The 16,683-nt window shown below is 44.6% G+C and overlaps 1 protein-coding gene across 1 annotated transcript; it reads left to right on the top strand.

Moving 5' to 3' along the window:
* Window positions 1–7,198: 7,198 nt before the first annotated feature.
* Window positions 7,199–8,597, top strand: LOC133909580 (glucan endo-1,3-beta-glucosidase GII-like). Its single transcript, XM_062352070.1, has 2 exons — window positions 7,199–7,355; window positions 7,436–8,597. The coding sequence occupies exons 1-2, from the start codon at window positions 7,283–7,285 to the stop codon at window positions 8,365–8,367; spliced, it is 1,005 nt and encodes a 334-aa protein (XP_062208054.1). The 5' UTR covers window positions 7,199–7,282; the 3' UTR covers window positions 8,368–8,597.
* Window positions 8,598–16,683: the final 8,086 nt, after the last annotated feature.

Genomic DNA, 16,683 nt, shown 5'->3' with positions numbered 1-16,683 from the left:
GAGCAACTCTTTATGGCTCTTTCTGAAGCTGCACAAACCAATCAGGACGCCCCTCGCACTATGAAATTTGCGGGCAGGATTCAGGATGTTCCTCTACTGATATTGGTGGACTCTGGCAGTTCTCACTCATTTTTGAGTTCAACAGTTGCTTCTCACCTTCAGGGAATCTCCACTGTTATGCAACCATTGAAGGTTCAGGTAGCCAATGGGGGTATGCTTCTCTGCACTTCTGAACTAGCACATGCTGATTGGTTCATTCACAATTATTTGTTTCATTCTACACTGAAGATTTTGCCACTTAAGCATTATGATTTAATTCTTGGGATGGATTGGTTGGAAGCCTTCTCTCCTATGAAAGTGCATTGGGCTCAAAAATGGATTTCTCTTCCCTATCAGGGCACTTCAATTGTGCTGCACGGCATTCTACCTGAGATACCTGCTTGTACCATGATTGAATTATTCCAAATCACTGATCAGTGCTCCAATACAGCTGATACTCCATTACCTGCAGTAATTCAGTCCCTACTTCACGAATTTGCAGCTGTATTTGAAGAACCTTCAGAATTACCTCCTAGCAGAAACTGTGACCATCACATCCCTCTTATCTCTGGGGCCGGACCAGTGAATATCAGACAATATAGATATGCTCCAAGGTTGAAGGATGAAATTGAAAAGCACGTTGCTGAAATGCTTCAGTCAGGTATTATACAGCCAAGTTCCAGTGCCTTTTCCTCTCCTGTGCTCTTAGTTAAAAAGAAGGATGGCTCTTGGCGTTTTTGTGTTGACTATCGTCATCTTAATGCTCTTACTGTTAAAACTAAATTCCCCATTCCTGTCATTGACGAATTCATGGATGAATTGGCTGATTCTAGCTGGTTTACCAAATTAGACCTGAGGGCTGGTTACCACCAAATAAGATTAGCTCCAGGGGAAGAATATAAAACAGCATTCCAAACACATTCAGGCCATTTTGAATTTCGAGTAATGGCATTTGGACTGTCTGGAGCCCCTAACACCTTCCAGAGTGCTATGAACACTACATTGAAACCCTTGTTAAGAAAATGTGTTTTGGTGTTCTTTGATGACATATTAATCTATAGCAAAAGTCTCACTGATCATGTGGAGCATTTGAAACTAGTGTTACAGCTTTTAGCTCAGGACCACTGGAAAGTAAAACAATCCAAATGTGTTTTTGCCCAAAGACAGATCTCCTACCTAGGACATGTCATTTCAGAACATGGGGTTGCTACTGATGATTCTAAAATCAGTGCCATAAGAGATTGGCCTACACCAACAAATGTCAAACAATTGAGAAGCTTTCTAGGTCTTGCTGGGTATTACAGGAAATTTGTGAGACATTTCGCAATCATTAGTAAACCTCTCACTGAACTTCTGAAGAAGCACACATTGTTTCTTTGGTCTGATGTTCAAGACACTGCCTTCACTTCACTGAAAAAGGCTTTAATTGAAGCTCCAGTTCTGGCCTTGCCCAATTTCAACAAACAATTTCAGATTGAGACTGATGCTAGTGACAAGGGTGTGGGAGCAGTTTTGTTGCAAGCAGGTCATCCTTTGGCATTTATTAGTAAAGCTCTAGGTCCTAGAACCAGTGGTTTATCTACTTGTGAAAAAGAATACCTTGCAATTCTTGTGGCAGTTGATCAATGGAGACCTTATTTACAGCTTGCTGAGTTTCTTATTTACACTGATCAAAAGAGCCTTGTACATTTATCTGACCAAAGACTCAACACACATTGGCAACACAAGGTTTTTACAAAGCTCATAGGGTTACAATATCAAATTGTTTACAAAAAAGGCAGTGACAACAGAGTGGCCGATGCTTTATCAAGGCATCCTAATCCTTCAGGCCAGTTGTTGGCATTTTCTTCTTGCAGCCCAATTTGGCTTAACTCAGTGAAAGACAGCTATCAGGCTGATCCCAAAACTTTGGACATTATAGCAGCTCTCACTCTGAATTCCCAGGCTATTCCACATTTTGTTCTGCATGATGGATTACTCAGATACAAAAATAGGATCTGGATTGGTCATAATACTCAGTTGCAACAGCAGCTGATTGCTTCCATTCATAATTCTGCTGTGGGTGGGCATTCTGGATTCCCTGCAACCTACAAAAGACTCAAGCATCTCTTTGCTTGGAGAGGTATGAAAGCTCACATTCATGCCTTTGTGCAATCCTGTATTATTTGCCAACAAGCAAAATCTGATCGAGCCAAATACCCTGGTTTATTGGAACCCCTGCCTATTCCTACCAGTGCTTGGCAAATCATTTCTATGGACTTCATAGAGGGACTGCCTAGATCTGGTAATGCAAATTGCATAATGGTGATTGTCGACAAATTTTCCAAATACAGTCACTTTGTCCCATTGCTTCATCCTTTTACAGCATTGTCAGTTGCTCAAGCATTCATGACACACATTTACAAACTCCATGGCCTTCCTGCATCTATTATTTCTGACCGAGATCGTGTCTTTACCAGCAAATTTTGGCAAGAGTTATTTAAATTGGCCGACGTCCAACTCCGGATGAGCTCAGCTTACCATCCCCAATCGGATGGCCAAACCGAACGAGTTAACCAATGCATTGAGACCTTTCTGCGCTGCTTTGTTCACACTTGCCCGAAGCAGTGGCTGAAATGGTTACCTCTGTCAGAGTTCTGGTACAACACATCTTACCACTCATCTCTGAAGCATTCCCCATTTGAGGTCCTGTATGGTCACCCACCTCGCCATTTCGGTTTGGATCACTTCTCGGTCAGTCCTGTCCAAGAATTGGATCAATGGTTGTCTGAAAGGAAACTCATGCAAAGTGTTATTCACCAGCATTTAACCCGAGCCCAACACCGAATGAAACAACAAGCAGATAAGAACAGGTCAGATCGTTCCTTCGAGGTCAATGATAAGGTCTTTCTGAAAATCCAACCTTATGTGCAATCCTCTTTGGCCAATCGATCCTGTCAGAAACTGGCCTTCAAGTATTTTGGGCCTTACAGTATAATTGAGAAGATTGGGAAATCGGCGTATCGCTTGGAGCTCCCACCTCACACTTCTATCCATCCTGTGTTTCACGTATCTCAGCTCAAGAAAGCTATAGGTAACAAACAAGTCATTCCATCTTTCCCTGACACTTCTTCTGAGCTGCAGATTCCAGAAACCATTCTTCAGAGCAGGCTGGCTCGGCGTGGTGACAAATCTGTACCGCAAGTCTTGGTGAAGTGGTCAAGGATGCCTAAAGCCATGGCATCATGGGAGGACACTGAACAGCTTCGGCAAGCCTTTCCCTTTGCTCCTGCTTGGGGACAAGCAGGCACACAAGCCCGGGGGAGTGTCAGCTCCGCCTACCCGGAGTCGTCAGCAAGCAAGAGCGTGGCTGTGACAGAAGAGGGGGATCAAGCATCTAGCAAGCCCAGAAGTAAACGGGCCCGGCGTCCTAATATGCGAGTACGCGGGCCGGAATGGCTCTGTAACACCTGCTGGCTTGCAGGCCCGAGAGAGAGAGCGTAGAGGGAGCCGTGTCTGGTACGACATCGCGCTTATAGCTGACTGCGTGCTGGCCGAAAGCGGCAAGCTGTAACGAAGAGATGAACTCTCTCTTTCCCTTCCTCCTATCCTCTCTGTTTCTCTCTGGGAACCACAAGGATGCTGAATAGAACTCTCGATCCTGCCTCCTATTCCTCCTCCCTTCCTCTCAATGCTTGATTCCCCTTGGCTGGTTGCTAACAATTTGTATTCAGCTTGCTTGGTGCGTTGACAGTACGGTCTGAAGAATTTGTAAATTAAGAGAAGTTTCAGTCTCACTCGGTGCCGCTTGTTTGACGCACGCGACTGATAAAACAAAGCGATAGAGAATTGGTACGCTTTGTTTACGCTAATGCGTTAGGTTCAAAAGTTTTCAAACATTTTTATATACGTTCCAAGCAAAAGTCACAGTACGGTGCTTGATTTCGAGCATGGCTCACGCATGAAGCAATTGCCGCCCTTCGGTTGGAGAACACCTTTTGAGTCTGAAAAGGACAGTTCGTGTTTCAGGTAGTATTCATTAAGCCTCGATCGTTTTTCATCAATCAACGAAACTTTTGGACCAGAAAAAAGTTTGGGAACAGCTGGGAGAAGACGAGAGAGCAGATAGAGGTCGATTTACAAACGAAGAAACGATCGTTGGAGTTGATTCGCAGAAGGTTTCAAATAGCTGAAAGCGCCAAATGACTAGAAGATCGCTTAAAATCTTTAATAGCTAACGCCCAACGGTAGCATCAGCTAGTCGATGAAGATGAACACTACAGCTCGAGAAAGCAAATGTTTGACGACCATGACGGCCAGGTGAACACTACAGCTCGAGAATGCGCCGATTAGGTGAGCATTTGACGACCATGACGGCCAGGTGGCATTGTCCTGAGTATGGAGCGAGTGACAGGTAAGCTTCCACAGCTCCGGTCTGCGGTCTCCTTCCACGTAGATGAATGGTGTCATCAGGCCCGGGCCTCACATCAGTGGCCCTGGGACGAAACAAAGATTGGAGGCTCCATAAAAAAATATTTATATTTTAATTAAAAATTAAATATCTGGTATATTTACAAATTTACCATAAAGACAACATCTTTTCGCGACAACGGCAATGATTTTACAGTTAAACTTGGTATATGGTCTAACAAAACTTTCCATCTTTTTTAGAAATTGCAAATATGCATATATTTGTTTCACAATTTTTAAAAAATAAAACAACTTTACTATAATATTTGGCCATATCAAAAAAACTAAGATTAAGACTATATCAAGCACCTGGCATATACAAAAGCCCTTAGATTCATATCGAGTAACTTTTGTATTACTCTCGGTGTTTTATACAAGAAGTAGCACCTTGTATGCAACAACTAATTGACACATTATGAAGTAGAGCCATTGCAAATCGAAGTAATTGAACCCGTGTAGGTTAGGAATCTATGAAATTGAAATCTTCTCCTACATTAATTATGACGATATAAGGTGAAGAATGCGAGGCGATTGATGTGCCCTTCGATTTTAGGGAAGAGAGAAGAAGAATTCAGATGGGATTGGAACACGTTCGCATGGACTACCCGTCGTCTCGTTCGTTAGTTGTGATGGCGTGACAAGAGAAGAGAACAAGCAAGAGCATGACTCTTGCTGAGGGTTTAGATTGGACCATAATTTCTCTTTCTGTAGTTATTTTTGACATATACATATATTAGACTATGTACTATATACATATCTAGATCGGGGCCTAACTTTCATAGGCCCTAGGTTGTCACCCCTGCTGCCTTTGTCGGGGGCCGGGCCTGGGTGTCATAGATAGTACTGGTGAAATGGAATTATAAGAAAAAATATTTAATCTAGCCATCACTAAGCAGTAACGCAAAATCAACTCTCCCATACAGAGAGAGAAGCATAGAAAAGCTTCGCATCAAGAGAAGATCCAAGTGAAGTGAGCACAAGAGAGTATCGGCCTGCAGCCTGTTGCAACGGGTGCGAACAAGCAAGGCCACGTACAATTCCAGTGTCTAGTTCTTAAAATTTGGCCCAGTGAACCGCATTGGACTATTTAAAAAAAATCTAAACAAGCAAGGCCCGATCTTTATCTTTCAACTACGTCTACGTGTGATCGTTCACTCATCGACGGATTTACACACGATTTTAGCACTAATTCTTTGCAAGTTCTTATTACTGCCCGTTAGCGTGTGTTGGGAGGCCAGGGTGTTTCACGCAAGGAACCTTGCGTTCGAGTTGTGTATATATATAACTCTAAATGTAATATAATGCGGATGTGTCAGTATATAAAATATATGAAAGATAGGAGAACGATGTAACAGAAATATGTAAGTTTTATTCATTCAATGTAAGCTTTATTCATTCATATTGAATTCATAAAGTACATCTTTAGATTACAAAGTGTTTAATGGAAAAAGGACGTAAAGTAAAATCACAACCTAAACTCATAGATAGTAATGATAATAGTGATTGTGAATCTTTACTTAAATATTTAAGTAAAAATGTTGTGTCTAAAATAAAGAAGCTAATAGAAACAATAGATAATCAAGAGGAGATTCTCGAAAAGTAAGATGATTTGCTCATGTCTGAAAGAGAGAGAAATCTTGAATTTGAGAAAGTTAAGGAAGTCACCAAAGATCTTAATTTGTCTAATGTTTTAATTGCTAGTCTAGAGGGTAAAAAAAAGACAGCAGCTGAAAAATTCCAACATGAAAATGCTGCTGTTGCAGATGAGATCTGCAGCACCATGAGAAGCCAATTCTTTGAAAGGTGACACACGAAGGCAACTGGAAGTTGGTTCGCTCTGAAATTTTCTCGTCACATATGGCAACTGAGAGGAAAATTGAGGTACACTGCACAGCCGGGAATCATTTAAGTACCTAGTTTATTATTTATTCTGTGAAGGAAACGCAGTTAAAGGATGGCTGATCAATTAGAGAGGCTAATGCTTTGTTAGCCGTGTTGTCTTGATCCCATCATGAGGCAGAATTGATGTATCATGTTTTTATTGGAATTTTTTTTGTAGGATACTGTTGTACCATCTTCTTGTGCATGTTCTGTAACTACCTTGTACTACAGTTGATCAAATTTATCGAGGGCCATTCCATTCAATATTTAACTTGAAATTAACTCATGCTGACAAGTTTCTTTCACTTGCGATGACCATGTATTGGTACTACCATATTGCCAGGAATTCAGGAGCCGCTTCCTGTTGTAAGGATTTAGGAGCCTGGAATTCCAACTTTGCATGTATACGTGTGTTGTCCAGAAGAACAGACGTATGAGACTCGCTCTATGCATTGATTGTTTCATGTGGACCGTGGGGCGAAGTCAGGCTTGGCATTGGAAAACTTGGCCACAGTGGTCTTGGAAGTTTGCGCCAGTTTGGACTTGCACTCACGCGTCCTTGTCTACTCTCGCCGAGGCTGCAAAAATTGCACTATGAAGGCACGAAGCTTTGCTTAGGTGGTGACGGGTGCACCGGAAATGAACAATCTGTCAGTGTCGTTGTAAATCTGTTCCAAGCGTACGCAAAACGGCAAGATTTTGGATCGGTTGACCTTGTCCGGTTTTTGCGACCAATCGTACTGTGGCCAATACTGGTCATCAGTCTGAATTGCCTGAACTGATAATTCCAAGTTCCATCAGGCAGTCAGGCACGGGTATAAAAGCATCGTTGCGTTTGGCCGTTAGGGTAAGCATCCACTGCAAGAGCGACCTGGATACTCGGCACCGTTTGCAGAGGCCAGCGTGGAAGAAGATGGCCACGCTAGGCGTTGCTCCCGTACTTGGAGCAGCATTGGTCATTGCAGCATTCGCCGCCACTGTTACAAGTATGTCCCTGAGGTCCCATGTACCATACAATACATGTGCCGGTGCTCAGTCACTGGAGCCATGTATTTGCTGCATGCAGGTGTGCGAGCCATCGGCGTGTGCTACGGCGTGAACGGCAACAACCTCCCCTCCCGGAGCGACGTCGTGAAACTCTACAAATCCAATGGAATCGGCAACATGCGTATCTACTTCGCCGACCAGCAGGCCTTGGACGCCCTGCGCGGCTCGGGCATCGGCCTGGTCCTCGACGTCGGCAACAACAAGGTCGGCGACCTCGCCGCCAGCCCCTCCAACGCAGCGTCCTGGGTCCGGGACAACGTGCAGGCCTACTACCCGGACGTGAGCATCATGTACATCGCCGTTGGGAACGAGCTCACCGGAACCGCTGACATCCTCTCGGCCATGCGGAACGTCCACGACGCCCTCGTGTCGGCCGGCCTCGCCGGAAGCATCAGGGTGTCTACGGCGGTGAGCATGGACACGGTCGAAAAGTCCTCGCCGCCCTCCGACGGCGTGTTCAAGGACGCCTCAGTGATGTCGCCCATCGTGCAGTTCCTGGCCAGCAACGGCGCGCCGCTCCTCGTCAACGTGTACCCCTACTTCGCCTACAAGGGCGACAAGGGCATCGACCTCAACTACGCGCTGTTCCAGCCGAGCTCGACCACGGTACGTGACCCCAACGGGCTCACCTACAACAACCTCTTCGACGCGATGGTGGACGCCGTCCACGCCGCGCTGGACAAGGCGGGCGGAGGCAACGTCAACGTCGTGGTGTCTGAGAGCGGGTGGCCCTCGGCCGACGGGAGGGGCGCCAGCGTGGACAACGCGCGGACCTACAACCAGAACCTGATCGACCACGCGGGCAAGGGCACGCCGAGGAAGCCCGGGCCGATGGAGGTGTACGTGTTCGCCATGTTCAACGAGAACCTCAAGCGTGGGGACCCCACAGAGAAGAAGTTTGGGCTGTTCAATCCAGACAAATCTCCAGTTTATCCTATTAATTTCAAGTGAAATTAGGTAAAGCAGGGGTATGAGCAGGATTGCAGGATCACTATGCGTACTTTAATCACCGTGGATAAACAAAAATCAAATAATTCGACGAAAAAAAAGACTTGAATAAGCTGGAAGAAGAGCAAGAGAGACGCAATATTTGGTTTGGGAATCGATATACTACTTCTTGAAGCACTGTTTGTGTGGTATATACTAGATGTCTAGAATATATTTGTTGCCGTTTGCTGTGCGAGGTCTTGTTCTGAATTATGATGCAGTTTAATTTAACTAAGAGATCTCATACTCATAAGCAGTAGAAATGAGGGACTAGCCCGTACTCCGTAGGAGTAACTTCAAGTTGACAATGCCGCATTTAAAGCCGGCGGTGCGGCGAGGCGTCGGCGCCGCAGGCGGTAGGTGGCCGGGGTTGATGGCGAGGGCGACAAAAACGGACTGGTTAGCGTGAAGGAGGGCGGCCGCGGCGGCAGAGACGGGTTGAGGGGGCGGGGTAAGGGCAAGCAAGGGGAGGGGAAGTTCTGTCCTGAGGAAGAAGAAGACTGGAGGTGGAAGATGAGTGTTGGACCGTTGGATCCTGATCTGAGGGCTGAGATTATCGACCGTAGATGAGAGAAATTTCAATCAGCTGCAGAATAGCATCTCCCATAACTTCCATGTTTGGAAGCAAGGCAGAAACAATGACCAAATGTGTTGCCCTGAGCTTAGAGAATCTAATGGAACGAAGGAGAAATTGACCAGGTATCCGAGACCTCATGGCAATGGTACTGCCCAGAGAAATGTCTGACTAAAACAATGACCAAATGTGTTGCCCTGAGCTTGGAGAATCTAATGGAACGAAGGAGAAATTGACCAGGTATCCGAGACCTCATGGCAATGGTACTGCCCAGAGAAATGTCTGACTAAAACAATGACCAAATGTGTTGCCCTGAGCTTGGAGAATCTAATGGAACGAAGGAGAAATTGACCAGGTATCCGAGACCTCATGGCAATGGTACTGCCCAGAGAAATGTCTGACTAAAACAATGACCAAATGTGTTGCCCTGAGCTTGGAGAATCTAATGGAACGAAGGAGAAATTGACCAGGTATCCGAGACCTCATGGCAATGGTACTGCCCAGAGAAATGTCTGACTAAAACAATGACCAAATGTGTTGCCCTGAGCTTGGAGAATCTAATGGAACGAAGGAGAAATTGACCAGGTATCCGAGACCTCATGGCAATGGTACTGCCCAGAGAAATGTGTGACTTAGAAAGTCAGAAAAAAAGTCCATTGGCTTGCATGACCACAATTGCTGCAAAAATCTGCATCATCTGCAGACTGCAGTTCTACAACGGTCACTGAAGTCTGAAGAAAGAACAACAATAGCAGAAATATTGTACAGTTTTGCACTGCTGAGATCATGAGACTAAAATGAACATTTTTGACATACTAAAATTAATGTATAGTGATCTGGACTCCTGAAATGCACACAGGAATTTCAACCAACACAATCCTGAAAATACAGGGAATAGTAATTAAACTTGATCTTAGAGCACATGATTGCCCAAATAAAAGTAGTTCTCTAGAACACAAGCTCCATCACTGAAATAGTTCTCCATAAAGAAGGTCATCAGTAATTGGTCCTTGCAAAGCAAAATAAAAAGTAAGAACTTTTTGTAATATACCATCACTATGTTTGTAAACTTAGCATATGAACAAGATTGCCGTCAATAGTTGAGTGAAGCTATTGAGGGCCTTGTATTCTTTAGATTCCTTCCCCTTATCCTTAGAAGCAATATCCTCTACTACTTATGATTGTGCACCATCATTAATTGCCTCTTTCCGAACCTCTTGTATCATGCAAGAAAAGAAAATCAAATGGTTCAGAGAAACATGGGACTGAATGATAACACTGGAATGCAATTTTTCTTTAACAACATACCATAGATTTTTTTTCTTCTAATGTAGTTTTACCTTTTCCTTTTTCCTAGCCTTGCGCTTCTTATCGAGCAAGTTCTTTTTCATTTTGAACCTCTTGTGCGGACCTCCTTTTTCTTTAGGCGTGAATTACTCAGTAAGTCATTTGGTGGACTAACATACACGCGAATTGTACAAGGATCCCCAGATGTACTTGTGCATGCATTGATTTGGTTTTCAATTTGCTTACTAAGGATGTCAAGTGTGTTGTTTACTAACAGCATGCATTTTGGAAAGTTGACTGCTCGATGTGCCAAATTAAGAAATTTGTGGGAGAAAAATCTCTAGTGAAGCATAACATTCAACCTTGGATTTTTTTTTTATTATTATGTTTCTTCCCTGGTTGTCTTGTATAGTTCCACTCCGTGCTTTCTATGTCCATCGCTTTAATACATATTGTGCCGGCAATGGCTTGATATTCATCAAATAAAGAACTTTCAAAGCATGACCACACAATATCCTAATTCTATTGAATTGTCCGCAATTGCATATAGTTGTTTACTCCAAAGGATTACCAATAACATTATGCTCCTCCTCAATGGTTAAATCTTTATCGAGACTCCCAATTGCAACAAGATATTCGTTTTTTCCATCCAGTATCTTGGTGCATGTTGCCATGGATCTTTCATATTCACCTTAGAAAGCTTCAAATATAATGAGAAAATTGATAATTTGACACTCAAAAGATTGAGCCTCAACAATTTGCCACTATAAAATTTGGCTTCGATAATTTGCCACTGTAAAGATGAGCCGCCTCGATTCATTGCCACTATGGACAATTTTGCCCATGGTCCCACCTGTCACTGATCTTATAGTCACCCGTAGAGCTATCATGTCATTGTGTTCTTCTACCCTGCGATGCGCACAACCCCATCCAAATTCCTCACCCCACCATGGAGGCAGACCCACCTTAAGCCCAAGCCCAGGGCAAATGCCACTATCTTCTTCTCCTTCGCCACCGCAGGCACAGGCTTGCCCTCCTCCATGTCGTCCCTCTCAGAGCAGCTCAAATCGCTCTCCCTCACGCTCCTCCATGACAAGCCCACGCCGACTACCGACCGCCCCGCCCTGAAGCCCACTTGCGTCAAGCCCTGTAGGCCCAAGCCCATTGTCCTCTCCCTCCGCCACCACTGTTGCCACTCCCCTTCCACCCATCCATCCTCCGCCCTACTCCAGCCACTCCTCCACCCCGTGCGCTTCCTCCTCCGCCCTACACACTCCCGGAGGATGCCAACCTTGCCGCCACCCTCGACACCTTCTTCCTCACGGGCTCCCCACCATCCCCATATGACACCCTCTTCCTCAACTACCTCCGCTCCTCATGGCGCAAGTCCCTCTCCCTCCTTCACTTGCTTCGTGCGCTCCTCGACATGGTGGACGACAGCACGTGGGGCGAGGGCGAGAGGAAGGGGGCGGACATCGGGGTCGAGCGATGCGGTGGCTCAATGGACAATAAGGTTGGTGACAGGTGGGGCCATGGGCAGAATTGTCCAGAGTGGCAATGAATCAAGGTGGCTTATCTTTAAGATAAAATTATTGAAGCCAAATTTTATAGTGGCAAATTGTTGAAGCCCAACCTTTTGAGTAACAAATTGTCAATTTTCTCAAATATAATGGGTGTGTACATATTGCTAGCTCGCAACAGCATATGTATCTTCATTTTGACCCTTAGTAATTTTTTCTTAAATCAAATTCTGAAGAGTAACTTTCGTAAAACTACACTACAATCGTCAAAACTATCACAAAACTACCCTTTTAGAAAACTATTTCACATAACTACATTTTTTCTATCCTTTTGTATCATAAAATACACATACTTTGCAAAAACTATCAGAAAACTACACTTTCATACGACCTTATCAAAGAACTACACCATTTTTGCTAAACGGTATCGCACAGCTACACTCCCGTTTCTCATATCCATTCTGACGATCAGGCCCAACCTGACATACTCAGTGGCATGTGACAGAGTCTGTTCGCTGATGTGGCATCCTTTGCCACACGAGCTCCAGCAATACACATAAGCAAGTCGACCTAGACTTGGTGAAGACGCGCCTAGGAGCAGTTTGGGCAGCAAAATTGTCGTGTTGCCAAAACTTGTAGGAGCCCAACCCGGGATCGTATGTGCCTCTCGTATCAGTCCCTGAATCAAGTAGCTGATACGCATAGTATAACAGTTGTAGTATCACAATCAAACATCATACATAAGTATTAAAGTTTAGAGTATAAAATGTTTACAAACCATACAATATATTACAAACCTAGCCAAACGGCCAACAAAAATACAGCGGAAAGCAAAGACCAAAGCCACAAGCAGCTACGGTGAAACGTAACTTCTAAGACTACTCTTTATTCCCAAATTTGCCTCTGGCATTGTTAGCATCGGCTTCCTCATATGAATGATAACAAGAGTGAGTACGAAAGGTACTCAGTAAGCTCTATTCTACTTCAAGGTGTTGATAGATGCATAAAGGAGAAATTTAAGGATAAGGCTTTACGGTTTAGTTTTAAGTGCAAAGATGTTTATGCAGTTAGTCAATTGTATCATCTACTATTTACTTTACAATAGTTTAAACAGTTCAAAACAAAACCACAAGTTATATCTAGGGGGGTTTCGGTCCTAGATGGGGCTACACCTAGCTCCACAATCCCGGTTATCACACCTGGTGTACCTTTAGTACCACACAGTTTCTGGCGGATTCAGCAAGGAACCATCATCACATAGGCATCTAGTCTGCACACTCACTCATCAAGACGCATGCACCCAGAGTCTACTCAAGTGTGACCACACCTTCGCATGTCCATGACCGTGGACATGACTATTCGAATAGGTTTACACTCTGCAGAGATTATACACTGTACCCACGTGATATGCTCAGCCTCCAACCGTTGCAAGCGGAGGAGCGAATCATACCGAGACACTTCAATCACCTTTCTTGACGGGCTTTTCTACGAGATTTACCCCCAAATACTAGTGGTCTTGTACTGAACACCAAGTTCCCCTTTTAAGCATTTGTTAGTCTCTGCACACTCAAACAGGGGGCCACATAGTCACTTGACTACTTGATGCTCTTAGCCTCCTAGTATGATGCCCAACTCAGCCCAGTGAAGGAGAAGGCAAGTCCTGCTCATTTAGAACGCATGTTTGCACAGGAGTGGCTAAGCATGACAATGACTCGGTTCTTAAACGATTGAGACAGGTATCTTCTAGCAATGGGCACCACAAGGTGACTCAAGCCCCCAGGAGCATCCTCATCTAGAGTACTACTCCGCCTACCCCCGCCAAACCATTTTCACCCATTTTTACACACTACTCATCATATCCCACATGACATCAAGGGTTTCACAATAATCACGGAATTCACAACCATCATGACTTCATGGTATATGCGTTATCATTTATAACAGTAAATCTTATCTCTGAGGATAGGTGTTTTAAAAGCGATGTCTCCGAGGAGACGTATTCAAACCTAAGCATGCTAGATAATGATATAGATGGCATTATCAAGGCATCATCCATCGTTAATATAGATAATAACATGTAATCCTAGGGTGATATGTATTCTGGATAATGATATTCAAATGATGGCATGTATTTGATAGAATTTAACTATTATAAGCAGTTTGTAAAAGCGCAATACATAGCACAGACGATAATAAGTTCAGCTTTAGTTGATCATGTAGATTACTTGAAAATATTGGTTCAATATGGTTAAAGAGATAGGACTTTTCTTCTTCGAAGTTCTCTTCAAGGTCTTTGTTGTAGTTAGGATCCTCCTCGCTCCTAATGCTCCCGGTGCAGCACTCGCAGAATTCTAGTAGTTCTACAATTGCGACTACGATAAATAACGGTGACACTACAGAAGAATCAAATAACACTAAATGGAAAACCAAATGAGCCCTAATGGATATCACATTGTGATGGACAGGTAGATCTCGATGAATTTCGGCGAAAGAATCGCCGAAATCAGAGCAGAATGGAGAAGTTATAACTCATAAAAGATTTAATCTAAAATTAAATCAGAAAATTATAAAATTGCACTATTTGTAGGTGGGACCCACTAAATAGTAGCCTGGACCACATGAATAGTAGCATAAATCCTTTGGGGGGTCAGCCTGACAGGCCAACGGCGCTCGAGCCGAGCCATGGCCCATGTGGCCAGGGCGAGCCATGGCATGCGGTAGTTCCAAGTGCACGCACGGGTGCACTGCTGCGAAGCGGCGGCAAAGGGGGAAAAGCGGTCGGCGGCGAGCAATTGTGGCAGAGGCGCACGGGTGAGCTCGCTGGAGTTGAGTTTCCTTTGGAGTTTCACGACGAGAAGCTAACGCTAGCTATCTACGCGCGATGAGGAACTCAGCTAGGGTAGGGATGGCAACGGGGCCAATCCCCGCGGGGAATGCTTTCCCATCCCCGTCCCCATTTAGCTATCGGGGAAAAGATTTCTCCCATCCCCGTCCCCGCGGGGAATTTGCGGGGATCGGGTCCCCAATGGGGATATAAAATTGAATGATATTTGATTATTTTTATATATTAATAATATATACGTTGTATAAATAAGTAATTTATTGATGTATACGAGGGTAATTAATACAAGATTGATTATTGGTTAGATAAAAAAGAATAAGAGTAATTTATTATTTACTCTACGTAATGTAATGTGTGTACATTTATATACTAAGAAAAATATGTATATATGTGATATCGGGGATATAGCGGGGAGCGGGGACGGGGAGCGCCTTCCCATCCCCGTCCCCATATAAGTTCGCGGGGGACAAAATCTCCCCATCCCCGTCCCCTAATAAAGGAATTCCCCGCGGGAAATCGGGGATCGGGTCCCCATTGACATCCCTAAGCTAGGGGCCCCTTGATGACGACCGATGACGAGAATGGCACCAGGCGGCAGCCGGAGTGGATGACAGCGGTGCTAGAAAATCGGGCAGCACCTCCTCTGTATTGGGAGGTGCCAATTTGCAAGGTAAAAGGGCCTAGCGCCCCTAGGCTTCTCGGCACGATGGCCGGACCACATCACAGAGCACAAGTATGCCGACGGCGAGTATTTGCACAGCAACAGAAACATGAGCACGGTGGCACACGGCTATGTGCTAAGAAAGAGCTCGAGGGCGGCGACACGCTACTTAGGCGGACGTGTAAAGGGATTGGGAGGCTCACTTAGAGCAAGAACAGCAACGGGCAGGGCAATGATCGGCGATTCGTCGAAGAGGCGACGGTGGTGCAGCTCGGTAGAAGGCTCGGATGGCCTCCCGTTGGGCTTCTGGTCTACGAAGAGTAGCACTGGGGTGGTGTTGTCCTCCTAGGGCTCCTCGGCAGCACGTGGGTGGTGGATCGGGGACGGTGAGTAGCGGTGGCGAGCAATTGCGTGACGGTGGTGTTGATTTGGGGAAACAGAGAGAGAGGGGGTCGAGCAGCTCTATTTATAGAGGGAGGTGGAGTAATGAGGTGGTGCAGTGCATGATGTCGTGCGGTCATCAGCGGTAGTGCGGTGGTGAGGTGGTGGGACGGTGCTCACCTCTTTTCCTGTGGTATGGGCGCTCTGCACCATCCACGTGCGTGCGTGGGTGCGTAAGTCGTTGCGCCAAATGCTCGGGTGGCGCGCTGTGAGGGCAGAGAGAGCAAGGGTGCGGAGGGTGTCACAACAATATTTTCTGGAGGGGAATGGCAGCATACGCGTCGCGACGGTGAGATGGAGGGAGGAGAGAGCGTGGGTGACCAAGTGGCAGATGGCCGACACGCGGACGGTCACGCTCGCGCAAGCGCGCTGTGATCTGGGCCGATTGGGCCGAGAGAAGGGAGAGAAGATTGAGCCTGTGAGAGAAAATGGAAAAAGAAAAGAAGTTTGATTTTAAATTCAAATGAGGTATTTGAATTTGTCTTTGACTTGGGATTCAGTTCAATTCAAATAATTATATTTGAATTGTGATTTGATCTTGGATCTGGATTTTTGGAGGATGATTTGAATTCAAGGGATTTGAATCCAATTTGATTTGAGCTCAAGGGAACTAAGAGTATAATTGAAATTGAGTGACATTCAATTTCAATTCTCCACATACAAGGAACCATAAAAACGTCAAACCAATATATATACATATGTGTATATATATATATATATATACATATGTGTGTGTGTATATATATATATATATATATATATATATATATATGAACCAATTCAATGCAGGGATTAATTTAGAAATAAACTTGGTGCAATTTAAAATACTTAGTCCATTTAACATATATGAATGTATACATACTGGTATACATACATTCATATACATACACATATTTTCTTGACTTTAGTTAACTTAATTAATCATAAAAAAATTTAATTGGGACTAAAATTTGTA

Source organism: Phragmites australis, chromosome 2 (genome assembly GCF_958298935.1).
Source record: "Phragmites australis chromosome 2, lpPhrAust1.1, whole genome shotgun sequence".
NCBI lineage: Eukaryota > Viridiplantae > Streptophyta > Magnoliopsida > Poales > Poaceae > Phragmites > Phragmites australis.
This window is presented reverse-complemented; position numbering and strand designations above follow the sequence as displayed.

Bases quoted from the DNA above. Each gene is read 5' to 3' on its own strand.
- LOC133909580 (XM_062352070.1), top strand. From the start codon at position 7,283: ATGGCCACGCTAGGCGTTGCTCCCGTACTTGGAGCAGCATTGGTCATT. The intron at 7,356-7,435 runs GTATGTCCCTGA...TGCTGCATGCAG, and splicing joins ATTCGCCGCCACTGTTACAA to GTGTGCGAGCCATCGGCGTG.